Source organism: Candoia aspera, chromosome 9 (assembly GCF_035149785.1).
Source record: "Candoia aspera isolate rCanAsp1 chromosome 9, rCanAsp1.hap2, whole genome shotgun sequence".
NCBI lineage: Eukaryota > Metazoa > Chordata > Lepidosauria > Squamata > Boidae > Candoia > Candoia aspera.
The window spans coordinates 23,633,241-23,651,168 of NC_086161.1; the positions used below are offsets into that span (position 1 = coordinate 23,633,241).

At 42.2% G+C, this 17,928-nt stretch overlaps 1 protein-coding gene across 1 annotated transcript; it reads left to right on the forward strand.

Annotated features, from left to right (window-relative positions):
* The first annotated feature begins 4,328 nt into the window (after positions 1-4,328).
* BMP10 (bone morphogenetic protein 10) lies at positions 4,329-7,380 on the forward strand. The gene is made up of 2 exons (XM_063311247.1): positions 4,329-4,635; positions 6,437-7,380. Exons 1-2 carry the CDS (start codon positions 4,329-4,331, stop codon positions 7,378-7,380), a joined length of 1,251 nt encoding a protein of 416 aa, XP_063167317.1.
* Positions 7,381-17,928: the final 10,548 nt, after the last annotated feature.

The following is a 17,928-nucleotide window of genomic DNA, read 5'->3' on the forward strand; positions in this document are numbered from 1 at the left end:
CCATACTTTTTTGAACTTGTTGGTCACCATGGCTACATACACTTTCAGCATGTCTGCTGTTTGGGATTTCTCCTTCATTAGGTAAGTCATAAAACATATTTATTTCTGCCCACTGATGCTTGAAGAGGTCCACTCAAATCAGTGTGGATAAGTTCAAGTGTCTTGGTTGCCCGCCTTTCCCTTTGTTTGGGTATGGCTGGTCTTGTTGCCTTTCCTTTGATGCATATCACACATTTTGATTGGCGTTTATCATGGTTGGTTATTTCAAAATCTCTTACCATGCCTTCAGTTTTCATTCTAAAAATTGTGTTAAAATCATGGTGCGCAAAATGTCTGTGCCAGGTGGTGGCACTGTTGTTCTCCTTTTGCTGCTGACAGGCGAGGCTGACATCTGGTGGTAGTTGTTAGCAGTGCACCTGGTAGATGCCATCCTTTGAAAACCTGTAACATAAATCTTTTCTGTACTGGTGACTTTACATTGTCCATTAGCATTAAAAATCACATCAAAACCTTTGTTGTTCAATGTTGAGACACTTAGTAAATGGACTTCTAAGTCTGGTACATAGAGAACATCTTCTGCTATGAGATCTTTGTGTTCACTTCCACTGATGCATCGCAATGGCACACTTCCTTTTCCTTGAATCAAAATTGAATTTCCATCTGCTAATGTTATGCTTCCTTCTGTGGTTTCATTTAGCTCAATAAAGTCACATTTATTCCCATGTAGATGTCTGCTGGCTCCCGAATCGATTACCCATTGTCTAGGACATTTATTTTTATCAGCTTTATAAACAGTGTGTAAAGCCTTTTCACCTTTAAAAAAATTTTCCTTGGATTTATCCTTGGAAAAAACTTTCTTGTCCTTATTTCTGCAGAACCTTGCAATATGTCTGGGCCTTTTACATGAATTACAGATAATGGCCCTTTTATCTGTCCCTTTGTTTTTCTGGGGTGTCACTGATTGCTCTGGCTCATATTTACCCTTCATTGCTAGGTAACCAATGTCTCTGCCAGGGTCTCTAATGCTTTGCAAATTCTTTTGCCTTCGGCATTCTGATCTGATCACTCCCAGAAGCTGAGAAATATTTTTCCCTTCTAAATTCAGGCCAGCAACAATGGGAAAAATCTGTTTGGTTACATACTCAGCATGAAAGACATCTTAAGTTTTTTGTTCATGAGATTCTGGACTGTACTCAACTGCTCAAAGATTGCCTGTAGCCTGATCAGGTGGTCATTTACATTTCCATTGTCTTCCAAATTGCATGCATGCAGTTCTCGTAACAAAGAGATCACTTTCTGATAATCAGCTTCTGAGTATAGGGTGCATAAATTCTCAATCATTTCCTTCGCAGTAGAAATATTTTTAATCTCTGCTAATCTGTGATGGAAGAGATGTAGTAATAAGAATTTTAGCTCTCTTATCCTTTTTCTTCCACTGTCTTTTGGCTTCCTCCCCATCCTCTGGTTTAGGTTCAGGTAAATCCAGAACATCCAAACAATCTTCAAAATTGAAGTCCCCCTTTTGGGAGGACTTTTTGGGAGAGATGGGTGGTGATAGAAATTTGAAGAATAAATGAATAAATAAATATCTAGCTGCATCCTCAATCTGAATAGCCATTTATTTATTATTCAAATTTAATTACAGCCCATGCTGAGTAATCATCCTCAGTCAATTTTGGTATGGGGAGAACTCCCTCCTCTCTCTCCAATGTTTAGAGAGAAGAAAAATTTTCTGAACTTTGCCTTGTAAATGTGCAAAGTGGCTTCTTTTTTGGCTGTGAGGCCAAAAAAAGCCCTTTCAAAAATCAGTTCTTGGTCAGTATACTGAACCACTGGTTTTGTCCTGGGCCCATAACCCTTGATGGAATTTTTAAAGGTTATTAAAAGAACTCCAAGCAGCTAACAACAATCTTGCAAAGTAGAAGCGTAAACCAAAAAGAAACTTGCACATTAAGCTTAATTACGTTCAGAAAATAATTCAGTCTTCACACAGTAGTTAGATGAAGAGGAAAAAAAAGGTAGCTTACATTTATTCAGTAGATCTGGATCCAAGTAGCTTCATAGTAGAAAGCTCTCTTTGTAGACCCATTTCTATGTGGAATAGAAATGTCTGCATGCAAGCGAGATGAAAGGGATGAGAGCTGCATTCTGCAACACCTCCTGCTTGCAGGTGTGCCCAAGAGGTAAAATGGAGATTGTTAATCCCCAAACCCAAGAAGAAGGAGGAAATGGAAAATCAGGTGACCCATGTGGCATCCCACAAGCACAACAGAGATGCATTTACTAGAAAGACCCCCTCATGCTTATGAGACAATGCTGAGTTGACCCCTGATAATTCCAACGCATGTATCACCATATTCTGGGTCATTAACCACCATCTCAGAAGCTGATGGGAAAGCATTTTGCCTCCCTTAAGCTGGCATCCTTTCTCCAGATGTGTTGGGATGGCAGGTTCCAGAATTTCAAGCTAGCCTGATCAATACCTCTGGAAGATGCCAGACTGAAGAATGTTGCTCCAAGACAGAGGTGGACAATGTATGCAGACCAAAAAACCCCACACGGTACAGAGGCTATATTCACTACACAAGGACACAGCTCCTCTACTTTACCAGTGGCATCCATGAAGCTAAAACTAAAGTTTTATTTATTTGCTTGTTTATCAGATTTATATAGCCACCCGTCTCACAGATATGACTCTGGGTGGTGTACAATATAAACAATCAGTTAAAACAGTTAAAACAACCATTAAGAACAGACACAAATAGAAATAAAAACAAAAACAAAACAAAACCTTTAATTAAACCTTTAATTAAATAAAATAAAGTACTTTAAATAAAATAAAGTTCCTTAAAGCTCAGTCTGACTTTGCCTCTCTTGATGTTCCGAGGTTGCTGATTTTCCAGAAGGCCCAGCAACCACAGAGTCCTCTTCAGTTCAGAACATTTTATTTTGTGCATTCATTCAAAAATGCAAACTTATATTAGTCTGCATTAAAATTTCAATCAAATGAATCCCCCCTCCATAGCAAGCATCATGAGCTACCCAGATCAAATCAGCTGGGAGAAGTACATAGTCAATCTTGGTTAATCCCCCCCAAAACTAAGTAGCATAAGACCAGGATGAGGGACTGTGAGGGCATTTCAGGTCTGTAGCTAGACTGGGAAAAACATCCTGAAGCAGGGGTCTCTGTGGGGTATGGTCAAAAAAGTCAAGATGGCAGCTGCGATGGTGAAATTGAAGCTCCGCCCATTCTCAATGGCAGAGCTTCAATGCCCATAAAGAAACAGATGAAGCTTTGATTGCAGCTGCCATCTTGACTTTTTTGACCATATACTGCAGACACTCCTGGCCTGAAGGATGGAAATTTGTCCCATTACATGGGACAAATTAAACATTTTTTAAAATGGGTCTTATTTATGGTTTGCCTGAACGTACTGTGTATAAATCTAGTGAAATGATAAAATGTTCACTTTAGAGATATATTTTATATTTGGAATATTTTAATGTCATGAATAAAAACACCAATCTTCAGAATGTTGGACGTTACTAGGCATATTTTAATACAGAAAAAACTAACTAAGTATTGGATGGAAGGATAGATGGATAGATTCATATATATTCTGACATAAGCAACTTAGAGTAACAGATATAATTGTTTCATCACAATAGACAGAATTTATTTTGAACATGGAAACTGCACTCTAAAGTAAGAAACCCCTCACATATGGCCCTTAATCCACATAACAGTTGCAGACGCCCCAAAATCATCATAGGCTTTAAAGCCTGATCTTCAGTCATTTACCTTTTCCCCCTACGTTATGGAGGTCACCTGTGCTACCAGAAACCTATAAGGCACAGAGATACCATCCCTGACGTATGTTTAGCCAAAAATGCAACAAAGAGTCATCCTTAAAAAATAAAACAGCCAGCCGAGCCAAAAGTAGTTGGGGGTGGGCAATCAGGTCTTCTGCAGAGGAAAAACGTTCCTCTCTTTTGGAGCATCCAAGACTGGAATGTTTACAAAATGCTCATTAAGAGAAAAAGGGATTGTGAGATAGCAGCAGAAATCTGGTGGACAGCTTACACTAGAGGAGATAAGGGAGTGAAAGCTACCATAGGAGACAGAACAGGCCATGTCCAATTACTGAGACCTGGATAAAGGGGGTGTGGGGAACAAGAATGGGAGAGAGGCTGATCACAAGGTCCAAACTTGTCAACCGTCGGCGACACAAGCCGTATATAACCCTTGAGGGGGGGAAAATAGTCACTCAGAGCACACGGCACACGAGCAAACTTGGTAGATCACTGTGGCCAGTTTGAATGAAGTCATGGAGTCTGTAGCCTTCCAGATGTGGGCGACCCTTTGTCTTCTGGCACACCTTGCAGATGGTAGCCCCATAATGAGTCTAGATGTCTCTCTTATGGATGAAGAGGTGCCATTCTTCGATGAACAGGACACGCTGCTTCAGAATTTGCAAAACGAGCTCCTGAAGGCCCTTAATCTCTCGGGCATCCCCTTGCAAGAGACGGTCAAGGTGGACCCTCCAGAATACATGCTGGAGCTCTATAATAGGTTTGCCAGGGACAAGACCTTGATGCCATCAGCCAACGTTGTTAGAAGCTTCAAAAATGAAGGTAAGTTCTTGAATTTTCTTCACAGGTTTAGGAGGACCAAGTGGGATATGTATCCAAGTGTCTCACTGGGTTTAAAATGATTAGATTATGACTGTAACTAGAGGGAAGGAAGATGGTTGTTTTAGTGGAGCAGAGGGGAAATTTAAAAGAAGATATTAGCAAAGAGAGCCAGCTGGCCTAGCGTTGAGTTGTCTTACTGCTTAATGGGCCATGCGTCTAATCTCCCAGCCAGTTGACTTTCACACTGCAGGCTACTTGTTGGATTCCTCAGGTTGGCTGTGCTACATTTAACCCAATTTAATCTTTTGTGTAACTTTTGAACATCTGATGAAATCCTTGAATATATTGTCGTTGCACGTTCTCAAGTATTATCCTACAGATGCAGAATTCTGTGCAAGTCGCTTTCGGTGTCACTTGTGATATAAATCTCATTCTTGTTTGCTTTTTTTAAGGCTGTCATGCAACTTTATAAGCACAGATTTTAAAAATACACATTTCAAGCTCAGTAATTTTTCACTTTGGTTTTTAACACAGCTGCAGAGGGACTTTGCACGCACCCTATTTAGAAATTAGTCGTTTTAAGGTCTACTTATCTAAAGGGAAGGATTCAGAATGAATAGAAGGTGTAAAGCAGCAGAATAACAGAAACCAAACTGGTTTAAAAATCAGTACCTGCCAAATTTGTTCATCTCAAATGTATTAATTTGCCAAAACTAAAACCTTTCTTTTCTCTGAAACCTTGCAATACAACCAGTTCTTATAAACACCAGTTTCATAGCACATGGCTGTCTTGTATTAATGAAATACAATACAATTGAATGTATTCAATTGGAAGCCCTCATGAAGAAAATACTCTTTAAAAAAAAAAGATGCATCTGCCTGTAGCTATGCATTTTTGTCTTGCAGAAACGATGTTTGCAAATAATTTTAACACCTCAGTCCAAAACTCACTTAAGGTAAAGCCCTCCAGTGTACAGCCTATTTAGTCATGTGTCAGCATTAATATGCCTTACTGCAAAATGTTCCTTCTTAATTATGGATCCTGCTGCTAATACCCTTTTCCATGGATCGCAGTATAAGGGAGTATGATCATGCTTTCCAAAAAGCCAAGATCTTGGAACATCCTCTTACTATACTACAGTGTAAACTTCCATGGACCACAGACCACATTCTCAGCCAGACTTCTTGCTTTTTGCAGTCAGCCTTCTTTGTGGTCTCCAGTCTACAATAACTTATGAATAAGTGTTGTGGTTTTTATGACAATACATTCTAATGCAGCTACCTCAATTCTGCAAAAAATTAGAACTTCCTCTGGTAAAAGCCATTAAATTGTAAATGCATTGTTCTCAAATGAACCTCATCGGGGTGCAGTAACCAAAGCTGTATTCTGCTTCACCACGTTAGCTTTTGCAATGTCTCAGCCTGCCATTTTGTCACAAAACTCAATGGATTTTTCTGCCTCTTTCTTACAGGTCCCTCCATTGTCAACTGTTAGGGCAAGTTTTTGTTTGAAAAGTGGTATCACTTCCCATTTTTCTCCAACTTAACTTTCTCCTGGGGCCACTTAACAGAGTCACTTGTCGAGATGGGCAGCTATAGGAATCAAATAAATAAATAAATAAATAGTTGTAGAAAATCAAATTTCTTTCTCTAAGCTGCAACACCAAGGTTCTTCAGTGTCAGTCCAAAACTAGATTTAGTCAGGCTTAAATGCAATGTGCAACAGTGACTGTACCTTACTGGGCGCCCATACATCCTGCATAAATGTAAAATATAGTGTGATTTTTTAAAAAATTTTCAGAACAGATTTCACGGCTCATGCGATTTAATGGAATACGGAGGTACCCTCTGCTTTTCAATGTGTCCATTCCTCACCATGAGAAGATAACCATGGCTGAGCTGAGGCTCTACACCCTGGCAGAGGACAGACCCCTCTATGAAGGTCTCGACAGGAAGGTCACCATTTTCGAAGTGCTGGAGAATGAACATGGAGGAGGAAAAGAGGGAGAGGAAAGGAAGCTGAAAGTGCTGGCATCCAGACATATTTACAGCGCCAACAATGAATGGAAAACATTTGAGGTCACAGAGGCCATCAGGAAGTGGCATCACTCTGACTCAACCACTCACTGGCTAGAGGTGCAGGTGGAGTACCGAGGAGGAGAGAATCCCAGTCAAGGAGGAGACATAGACGTGGACATCAATTTGGAGACCAAACGCGAGCCTTTATTAATTGTCTTTTCAGATGATCACAGCCATGCCAAGAAAGAGGAGAAGTATGAGCTGAAGGAGATGATGGAGCATGAGCAGATGCAAGACTGGCAGGATTTAGATTTGCAAGACTTCTCCAGTAGCCCCAGTGAGGAGAAGCTGCTTCAGATAAGGTCCAACATCATCTATGATTCAACGTCCAGGATCAGGAGGAACGCAAAGGGAAGCACCTGCAAAAAGACTTCTCTTTATGTGGATTTCAAGGAGATTGGCTGGGATTCCTGGGTCATCGCACCACATGGGTACGATGCCTACCAGTGCAAGGGAGCCTGCAACTTTCCTCTGGATGGCAGCCAGACGACCACCCATGCCATGGTCCAGACGTCCGTTCATCTGAATGATCCCCAGAGAGCTTCTCCTGCCTGTTGCGTCCCGACCAAGCTGGACCCCATCTCTTTGCTCTTCCTGGATAAAGGGATAGTCACCTTCAAGCAAAACTATGAGGGCATGTCAGTCTCCGAATGTGGCTGCAGATAGTAGCAGGAGGGGGGCTCTTGCACGGTGCTTTCGGCTTTCACGGGGTTTCCTGGTTCCATCTGAACATTTGTGCAGATTCACTCAGCTCATTGAAAAAGGGACATGGAGACAGGCAGTGGATCAGAGAGGATGGCTTGGAGCAGAGGTGGGGGCGGGAGGAGGCGATTGTCCTGCCAAGCAGCAGCACCCAGAGGCATCTCGTTAGGGCTAGCTAGAGCTGAATCCTGGAGTGGCTGGGCTGTAGCCTTGCCCAGCACCATTCTGCTCCTACAAACATCACAGCCCTTCCTCTCCAGCTGTTCATCCCAGACGTTTTACAACTTAGGCAATCCATTTCAATTCCCTTCCAGTTGCCTGCCAATACAGCTGAGCCAACATTTGTCAAAGGACTTAACAAAAGTCCCAAAGCTGCCTTTTCCTGTCACACCTCTGGGAAAGAATGGCTGCTTTACAGAATTACCTCCAAGAATTCTCCAGCGGTTTTTCATTTCTGTCCTTTGCTGCATCACACAATAAAGCTGCCAACCCAGTTTTACTGACCCTTGGAGAGGAACCCAGTCCAGGAAGGAAGCTGTAATCCTGTTGCCTTTGTTAGTAGTGATCCCTTGCCCTAAAAATCCATTCAGTGGCTTCTGTTTCCAACAGAAGGGCAATAAAATGCTCCCCTCAGTTTTTTACTAGGCTATGAAGTTCAAGAAAACTTCTCTAAGAGGTATGAACACGTGGGGTTCATACCTCTCACTAAGCCATGGTTTGATTAACCATGATTTATTGAATAAACCACAATTGGTTGGATTCATACAACACACTAAGGCAAAAGCAAACTGTTATGTGAATCCAAGTCATAATATTTTCCTTGTTTCCTTTCTATCCTAAACTTACAAAAAAGACTGGCCCAGTGGTTGTCTGAAAGGTTGTGCCTCCAAAATCTCTTTTTCCATCCAACTTTTATGGAAAGCCGCCACTTCCTTGCCCTTCTCAGGATTGTCCTGCCTAGTCAGTTTAGTGGAGCCCTCCAAATAGCCTAACCAAGACAGGTTGCATCTAATTGCTTTGGACACGCAGTCCAGATCTGGGTGCACATGAAACAAACCTTCATCTCTTGCAGAGAGGTCCTACGGGATCACCATTGCATTTCACCAATGACGCAAATGCCACTCAGAATCTGGCTGCTTGAGGCTGGTTGTTCTTTCGATCCCTGTTGAAGTTTGGGTGGGGGGAGGATATTTTTTGTGCTTAAACTTCAAGGCTCTCTGGGCCAAGAGGGGCTTCTCCTTAACGGAGCTGTCAATTCACGAGATGGTTCTCTATCCTACTTTCCAGTGCGTACAATGGAAGTCACATGTCATGTTTCCACCACTCCTCTCCGACAAATTATTGTGATAAGAAGGTGTTGGAGCTGAGAAACCATAGGCCTGGTGGTGCTTTATTTATACTAAGCTGGAAATTGGTCAGATTCTTTGGAGAGTGTAATTAATGCTGCCTCTCCAGCCCTCCGCTGTGGCTTACTGTACTATGCCCCACCGCTGCTTTAGAGGTCTAGGGAGAAGCTGTCTTCTCGGAGAGAGAGAACGGACTGGTCTTTGAGAGCACCAACCTGAGCCCTTCAGGAGAATTCTCATCCAAAGCACTTGCCGAAGGACTTGCTGAAATCCACCTAACCTACGTCCATGCAGCCATTATTTATTGATCTATTTATTGACTGTTGTCCTTGTAATATAATGTAGAATACAAAATGTTTTATTTTTGTGCCTGTATGTCAAACACACTTGGGTAACCCTATATATTGAACCATTTTGATGCTAATATCATCCCCCAATTTCAGTGGACTTTCTTTCTCATTGTCTTTGTAAATATATTAATTTGTCCTTGTTTGTTCATCTCTCAGTAAAATGCAAAATACAGTGACATCCAACAAAGAATCGCTTTCAAGCCTAAGGTCCTTGAATGCAGAGTGTACATTTTCTCATATAGCAGAAACTCTGGGAGCTGGTGAACTTACCACCATATTCCAGCTTTGCTGGGAAAATTCCACTACCAAACATACAGTCAGTTCTGGCAAGACTTCTGACTAGATCTGGAGGCGGATATTAGCCACCATTGCTGCACAAGTCCTCAAGGGTCTTTGGAGGGAATCCCTCACCAACTCTTACCACCAAGGCCTCACTACTGTAGCCTTCGTTCTTCAGAAGAGCTGCTGCTGTGGCCCTCAACCCCTTCCTCTGCTCCAGATGTTTCTGCTCTTGCCACGAACACCATCTTGCTCCACATTAACATGAATCAAAGCCGCGAGAAATCTATGGCGAAATCTATCCACTTCAGATGCCAGGTTCCTGCCCAGAAAGGCCAGCTTTTGAGGAATAGAGCAGTTAGTCAGCTTGGCAGTGTGGGTAGGAGATTCAGAGCTAGACAGGACAGCAGAAGAATGATGTGGTGAGCAAGGCATCATGCTGAGTGACCACCAAGTAGCTGGCCAGGAATGGTGGCTCTGGCACTGGCCTGATTATAGCTGGCCAAAAACCTGCTAAGCATGCACTGACCCCGAGACTCAGGCTGGGCTCCAGTGCAGCAGATCAGGACGTGGCTACCTGGACTGGGACCTCACCAAAAGCCCAGGGTGACTCACCGTCTGATCCAAAGTAGAAGTGATGCTCTGACTGACAAACATGAGGAAGTCACAAAAAGATGCATGAGTTTTCGGTTTTGCAACAGAACAGGTAAAATTTGCAGACATTACAGATACTGCTGAGGGATGAAGACTGCTCAGTTTTAGAGAAATCCAGTAGGAATTGTGAAGGTAGAGTCATATACTGTATATACGTATACAACTCATATATATATATATATATATATATATATATATATATATTCATCCATTCATCCATTCATTCTCTGAAAAACCTTGCCAAGAAAACTGCAGGTACTTGTCCAGGCTGTCTCCAAGAATTGGACAGGATTGAATAGATTAACACACACACACACACATATGTTGTATATGTGTATACCTTGGGAATATGCCCAATTTCGGTCAGAAGAACAGAGGAATTTTTTTTGTGGTTGTTGTTTTGTAGAAAGATTGCTTTATAAATTCAGTAATGTGCAAATTCATAATTCCTTCCTACTGTTTGGTGTGCAGTGACAATGAAAACTGAAATGGCAAAGCTACAGGTAGTGGGGTTTTGCTTTTTTCTAGACATGATGAAATGACTTGCTTTCTTCTTTTGTTCTTTTTTCAAAGCGAACACTATTTAACAAGCATTTAGATTAGTGGGATGCATCCTAAAACCTAGTGTTAATTTAATTTTAAGATAGTCATTATAATCTTCCTGTACTTGCCCAATCCATGTCCAATGGACTAAGAAGGCGGTGGACATTCATTATCCTTTTTTTAATATCTCCCCATCTGCTGCAAGTAAAGAATCTTCCCAAAACATGCAGACTGGAAAAACCGTGATTCCCACTGATTCTTTGTCCATATCTTGGCTGCATTCTGCTCTTCCCTTCATCCTCCATGCAGACATTTTATGGACAAATTGAAACAACATGGCAGTGTTTGAAAAGACACTGCCTATCCTCCATCTGTCTGTCTGTCTGTCTGTCTGTCATGTAGCTTGAGCAATGGGAGACGAGCAAGATTCATAAAGCCATTGGTTTCTGACGTCACACGGGCCATGATCTGTGTAAGGTCACTTGTCCCCCCTGCCCTCCCCAAGACACCCAGACAGCACAATTCATAAGAACTGAGTAAAGCTGGGGAAACATATGAGAGAGTAGTGGTAAACTATCTGTCCACCCTCGCCCCCATCTCTGTTCAATGTTCTGATGTTGGAAGGGCTTGTGAAATAAAACATACAATGTGTGCAAATGCCTCATTAAGCAAGAGCATGATTTTGCAGCACCCCCAAAAGATTCAGCAGCTAACATTGTGTTGGGTGGTCCTCATCTCAATTAGGGCCCAGTTACTGGCGGGACCACCTGTCAATTCAGTTCAGCAAGGCTGGCACACTCCAGGTCCCCTTGATCAAGCAATGCCATCTCCTGGGACCCTGGAAATGCATCTTCTCTGCCGTGGTGCCTGCCCTCTGGAGTGGGGTTCCCTTGAGATTTGGATGGCCTTCACCTTGCAGGTATTTTGGAGAGCCTTGAAGACCTGGCTCTTCACCAGCCTTTGGGGAGTGAAGCCCCCTTCTGCATCAGGTGGACTTGCTGTGGTCATTGTTCGGTTGGTGCCATCTTTAGTTCTTTGTTTTTATGGTTGTGTTATTTTATTGTTCTGTATGTTTTTATCTGCAAACTGCCCAGAGTTGCTGGGAGTTGGGCTGTGTACAAAAATCCAATAAATGAATAAATAAATAAATACAAGTCACTGGATATGCTGCGGTCAAAGTCTCCAAGAGCTTGTTCAAGCACCTAAATGCATCTCCAAAGCTGCTGTGAAACCAGAGGTTGATCAGTTGAAGGTGGAGGTAAAAACAAGGCTGTTAATCTTTAAATACTGTCTTTTCCATTATTTCTACCCCAGGGCTGATCCTCCTAGCCCTGTCCACTTCCAGTCTTCATGGTCTCAAGCAGTTTGGAAGAATGTTCATTTTGTGGTCTCTCTGTAGGTTTTCGACATCTATTAGAAGTTGCTAAGAAAAACATCAAAGCACAGGTTTTAGACCTCAAATATTGAAATGAATGAGCAGAACATTGAATGGCTATTTATGTTGCGTCACTTACTTCACCATTCTGCCATTCCTCTTTAGAGACAAGCTGAACATCTTCTTCTCAGCTATTTTATATGAGAAATTTAATAAAGTCCTAACCACGCCAGTTCTAAATTCATTTTTCCAGTGTTGCTGACATTGTCCCATTTATGATGACACCAAATGAAGTCTCATTTCCTTTCTTATTACAGGTATCAGGTCTGTCAGATGAATTTTATTATTTTATCAGACAAAAAAAATGTTACCCCTAACTTGGCAAAGTTTTGCATGGCTGCTGTCAATATTTGTAAATAAATGTTCTTGGACATTGGGATGTCCATGGAGTACGTGTAAAAAAGAAGATCACACCCATTCAGTCAAAGCCTTGCCCCTTTTTACATGTGTTGTGTGTGTATGACACAGGTTAAAAGGGGTGGGGCTCTGTTGTCCATAGTTTCAGCCACCATCTTGAATTTTTGGACACCCACTATGGACACCCCTGTTGAGTACTATTAACTAATAATAGTAATATACTTGTATGGGTCTCTTTAGGCAGTTTTTACATTCCTAGTATTTAAATGCTACTTTATATTTGCTGGTTCCTTTTCAATAAAAATAAAGTGGATTGATTGATTGATTGATTGATTGATTGATTAAAAGTTTGGGCTGCAGGCAGTGCTGCAGGTGTCAAGGTCCCAAGTCATATATGTCTGTGTTGACTCCAGGCGACTGCCTGGACAACTGCAGACCTTTATTTATTATTTTTTAAAATCCGTTCGATGTCCAATTCTCAGCGACTGCCTGGACAAGTCTCTGCAGTTTCCTTGGCAAGGTTTGGCGGAAGTGGTTTGCCATTGCCTCCTTCTCAGGGCTGAGAGAGAGTGACTGGCCCAAGGTTACCCAGCTGGCCCAAGGTGGGACTAGAACTCACTGTCGCCTGGTTTCTAGGCCAGTGCCTTAACCATGACACCACACTGGCTCTCTACAGACCTTTATATAGTAGATCAAAACCAGCACTTCGCATTAGTAACCAGTGTAGAGCCCACAATGTCACAGTTATGTGTAAGTAGGGGTCCTCACCTGACAACCAGTGGCTGTTGCATTTTATGCCAACTGCAGCTTCCAGGCAGCCTTCAAAACCAGCCTCATTGTCTTTGGATGCCCACTGACAATATTTAAAGCTACAACTTCTACAGATATGGAGCAGCCTATTTTCATCTTCAGAGACACCTAATCTTGTTAGACTAAAAAACGCACAATTAGTTTTTCTTTATTGACTTCTTGTTGATAAATCAATTTGATACGCAAGGCTGAACAGAATAAGGAATTGGAGATCCCCATTTTGTCTAAATCAGTCTTTCTTAACTTTCTGCTCTTGGGATCTCTTCCCACTTTGAAAAACGATGGAGGACCCCAATGAGCTTTGTTTGTATGGGTGATATTTATCTATATTTACCTTATTAAAAATTAAAATTGATGCATTCATAGAATATTTATTGAATCATGTAAAAATAACAAAATTCAATCCATTAGATATTAACATAAATAAAATATTTTTCATGAAAATCCCTATATTTTTAACAAACAAAAAAATAATGAGAAGAGTAACATTGTTTTAAATTTTTGGAAATATCTTCAATATCTGGCAAAGAATTTTGATTTTGTAGACTCCTGGGAGGCTCTTGGGGGAACCCCAGGGGTCCTCGGACCACACTTTAAGAAACACTAGTCTAAACAATGGGAGGCTGTCATAAACATTTGCATCAAAAATTACAGGGGATCATAGAGTGTGGTTTACTCAGCAAAAAATACTTTGTACCTATCAGACCCCATTAAACATGTATAGAAAAGGAAGAAATTATCCTGTGGCTGGAAATGCATTGAAAATAATGCTTCAAATATGTTTTTGCAATGTCCTAAAATTATTATATACTGGGAAGAAGTCATTAGGCATATTGATTTGGCTTTGAGGCAGATTTTAATATTTTCAGACATCCATGTTCTTTTGAATTACATACCTGTAATATGGAAATCCTGAGGGTGCCTTGGACTGCAAGAAGATCAAACCAGTCCGTACTCCAGGAAATAAAGCCAGACTGCTCACTTGAGGGAACGATATTAACGGCAAAACTGAAATACTTTGGCCACATAATGAGAAGACAGGACACCCTGGAGAAGATGCTGATGCTGGGGAGAGTGGAGGGCAAAAGGAAGAGGGGCCGACCAAGGGCAAGGTGGATGGACAACATTCTAGAGGTGACAGACTCATCCCTGGGGGAGCTGGGGGTGTTGACGACCGACAGGAAGCTCTGGCGTGGGCTGGTCCATGAAGTCACAAAGAGTCGGAAGCGACTGGACGAATAAACAACAATATGGAAATTGACACCTGAACCCTCTGTACCATTCTTATTGTCCCTCAACACTGGAAAGGTAAATTTATGGCTCCAACTGCTCAAAGGATTGAAGAATGTTTGTTACTTGTGACTTATTTGCTTGGTTACTTATAGACTATGTAAGGATGACTATAGTGAATGAATTAAAAGTCTGATCAGAAATTTCCAGTTGAGACCTATGGCATTAGAAATTATTTGAGGTAGCCAAAATACACTTCCTTTCTTTTATGTATACATTTGTTTGTTAACTATGGATTATAATTTAGTAGATTGTGTTAACTCAGTCAGCGTCAACAAGAGTGAGCTAGATGGTCCTACATCTCACCATAGAGCAAGGTTTTCCTCTCCTTGGGCCCAGATTCACACACTGCATTGTCAAAATACTGTGTGAACCTAGTCATTACGATTTGTAAATGATAGCCACCTATGATTTATTTTAAAAAAGACTATGATTAAACTATGTTTTGGTGTTTGTTTGCATATTAAGCTGCTGCATGAAGGTAAACTTTTCATGCATCCAGCAAACAAACCCTCTTTCCTACATTATTCTATGTTTGGGAAGACAAATTAAAGCATTTAAAGAGAGCAGGACAAAATGTCTTAGCATCTGAACATTTTTGCAAATTGTTGAAGAGCTGCAGTTCCTTGTTTACCTCAATGCTGAGGGGATGAAATTGCAACCTTTGAAGCTGTATGTGGCTCAGGGCCTTGGAGACCCCCTGCTCTGGGGTGATTCTGTCCTTCCAATAAATCAGGGAGAGAAGTCTTCCTAAGGGTCCCTCCACTAAGGGAAGGTCACCTACAGGAACCCTGTTGTAGGACCTTCTTGGTGATGGCCCCTCTTAACTGTTAGCCCGTCAAGGTAGACCAGACTAGGAAATCAAATCCATGAATGCTAATACTTTTGTTATAAGATTACAGTAACAGAAGCTTGCAAGTCTGAATGCGCTTCCCCCCTCCCTCCATTTATCCTAAAGAGAACTAGGGAGGGTCAAGCCTGAGATGCTTTCTCAAATTACACTTCTACCCCGGACTCAGATTTCTTTTATCTATCTTGGTGAATAGTTCTTCCTCCTGTTCCTCAAGGTTATTCCTTCTTCTCCTTATGTCAGGAGCTTCAGGGACCACATGAGAGTTTTCCATCTATTTTTTCTTTCTGTTCAATTGTGTCTGATTCTCGGAGACTGCCTGGACTTCACCACAGCCATAGTTCTAATGAATCAACATTTATTTATTAAAAATTTAAACAAATGATATACTATCCAGTAAAATGATTTATTTAATCCACAAATGCTTCAGACAATCCTTTGACATCCTAGGGCAGAACAAGCAAACATTTCTGCTTGGGGACGATGCACATAAAAAACAAGCTGAGCCACCGTCTTGACAATTTTGACCTTACCCTATGGACACCCCTGTCTTGTTACCTCCCCCCCCCCCAACATTAAAAGAAAAACCAATCAGTCTTTTTGGACATAGTTCTAGGGGGGCTTTGGGATCATCTGCCACTTGTAGGGCCTAGGGATCCCAGCTCTAGATGGTTTTGCATTATGGCTGTTTATGAATGGAACTTTTCCCAACATGCCTTAGTGGAAGGGTGGGGGAAAGAGGCGTCATGAAGCTGTCCACCCCCCGGGCAGAACGCCGTCTTAGAACCCACAGGCTACTTCCAATCTTCAATATCTTTCCACTCTCGCTTCCAACCCAAGTGTCACTGGGCAGTGTGCTGATGAGGTTAAACAGGGTGTGAGCCAAGGATGGTGTTGAAAAGTGCCGTGTTGAGTTAAAGGAGAAGGTTTAAATGCTGGGTCATCTCTGGACGGCCCAGCGCCGTTGCAGAGGCTCAACAGCCGTCCAGCATTCCCGGCATCCATCACTTCCAGGTTTATGTTGTCATTTGCTGTCGCAACTCCTTATCTCGGCAGAGATTAGAGTATTTTCAATCGCTACTTGCAGAGATTTATTGTGGGAATCCGTTTCCTGAGCTGTCACCACCCGCTGCAAAGCGAAGTTAAAACCTGCCGCGAGAAATGCAACCCTCGCTTGCTTGCATCAAGCAAATAGTCAGCCGCAGTCAATACTGCACCTGGAACCGACATGCAATGCTTGGCCTAACCTTCTTCCTCCTGGCCTACATGTGGTAAATCATGGGATTAACTTTCTGGAGAGGGGTGCGGGCATGCACGTGCGGGACATGCTTTCCAGAATGGCAAGTGCCACAGCGAGTAGGGCAAAACCTCAGGAGCCTGGAATCACCTTTTGCAACTCACACGCTTCATTAAAAGGTAGCAGCTTCTCACTGCAGCCCACAAACGTTTCTGCCGTTTTATAAAATCTCTAAGTCGGAAAAGGGACTCCGGGCTCCTTTGGATTTTGGATGCCATAGACCAGCAGTGCCCAAACATTTTGGTCTCAGGACCCCTTTACATTCTTACAAATTATTGAGGACCCCAAAGAGCTTTGGCTTATGTGGGTTAAATTTTAAAACATTGAGTTATTTAACTTCACGGACCCCCTGAAAGGGTCTTGGGGACCTCCAGGGTCCCCAGGCCACACTGTGAGAACTGCTGAGGAAGACTAACACCGCTGTCCTCCTTCAGCAGGGATGTTAAACGGATGGGGTAACATCACACCTGTGGCCAAGATTTATTTTTATTATTTTTGTTTTACTTGTTCCGGATTTTGGAGAAGGCTTTGCTTTCTAGCTGATGCTGTCTCTGCTGCAGTTTTTATGTGCATTTCCTAGTTTTCATTGGAAGGCAGTTCTGCAGGTTTTCTAGTCACCTGAGGCTGCAAGAAACAGGCTTGGAGTTGTCAGGAGGCTGGCTCACAGCCACTCCGATTATAGGCCAGTGACGGCGAACCTAAGACACGTGTGTCAAAGGTGACATGCCACGTTTGGGGTGATACACCAGTGTTCACCAACACTCAACAACAACTATTCTCCCTGTTTGAGAAACTGAACAAGCAAAAGCCATTGCAACTCCTTCCCACCCCGCTCTCTGCCCTTTTGGCCACCCAAAATTGGATTGAATTTTTTTTAAATAAATGAATATGTGAAGAATTGTTTCACTTTTGTTTGGGGTGTGTGAGAGAGAGAGAGAGACACCAGCAGAGTCAAGTTAGGCATTTTCTGGATTTTTGACACGCCGAGCCCAAAAGGTCCGCCATCACTGCGATAAGCAGTTCAGCATTGCTACAGCACATGCTGGGCTCAAGAGAAGAAGCCAAAAGAAATGGTGGAGAATGTATAATGCGATTCAACTTTACTCAGCAGCAAGTTTTATTGAACTCAGTGGGATGTTCTTCCTAGGAAATTCAAATAGGATTGGGAGGAGGAGTCAAAAAAAGTCAAGGTGGCAGCCATGGCCACGTGGTTGAAGCTCCACTCTTGTTGACACTTGTTGTGGTAGCCTTCCTTCGTCAGACTTCCTCCCACTTGGACAAGAACTTTCTTTACAGAAATG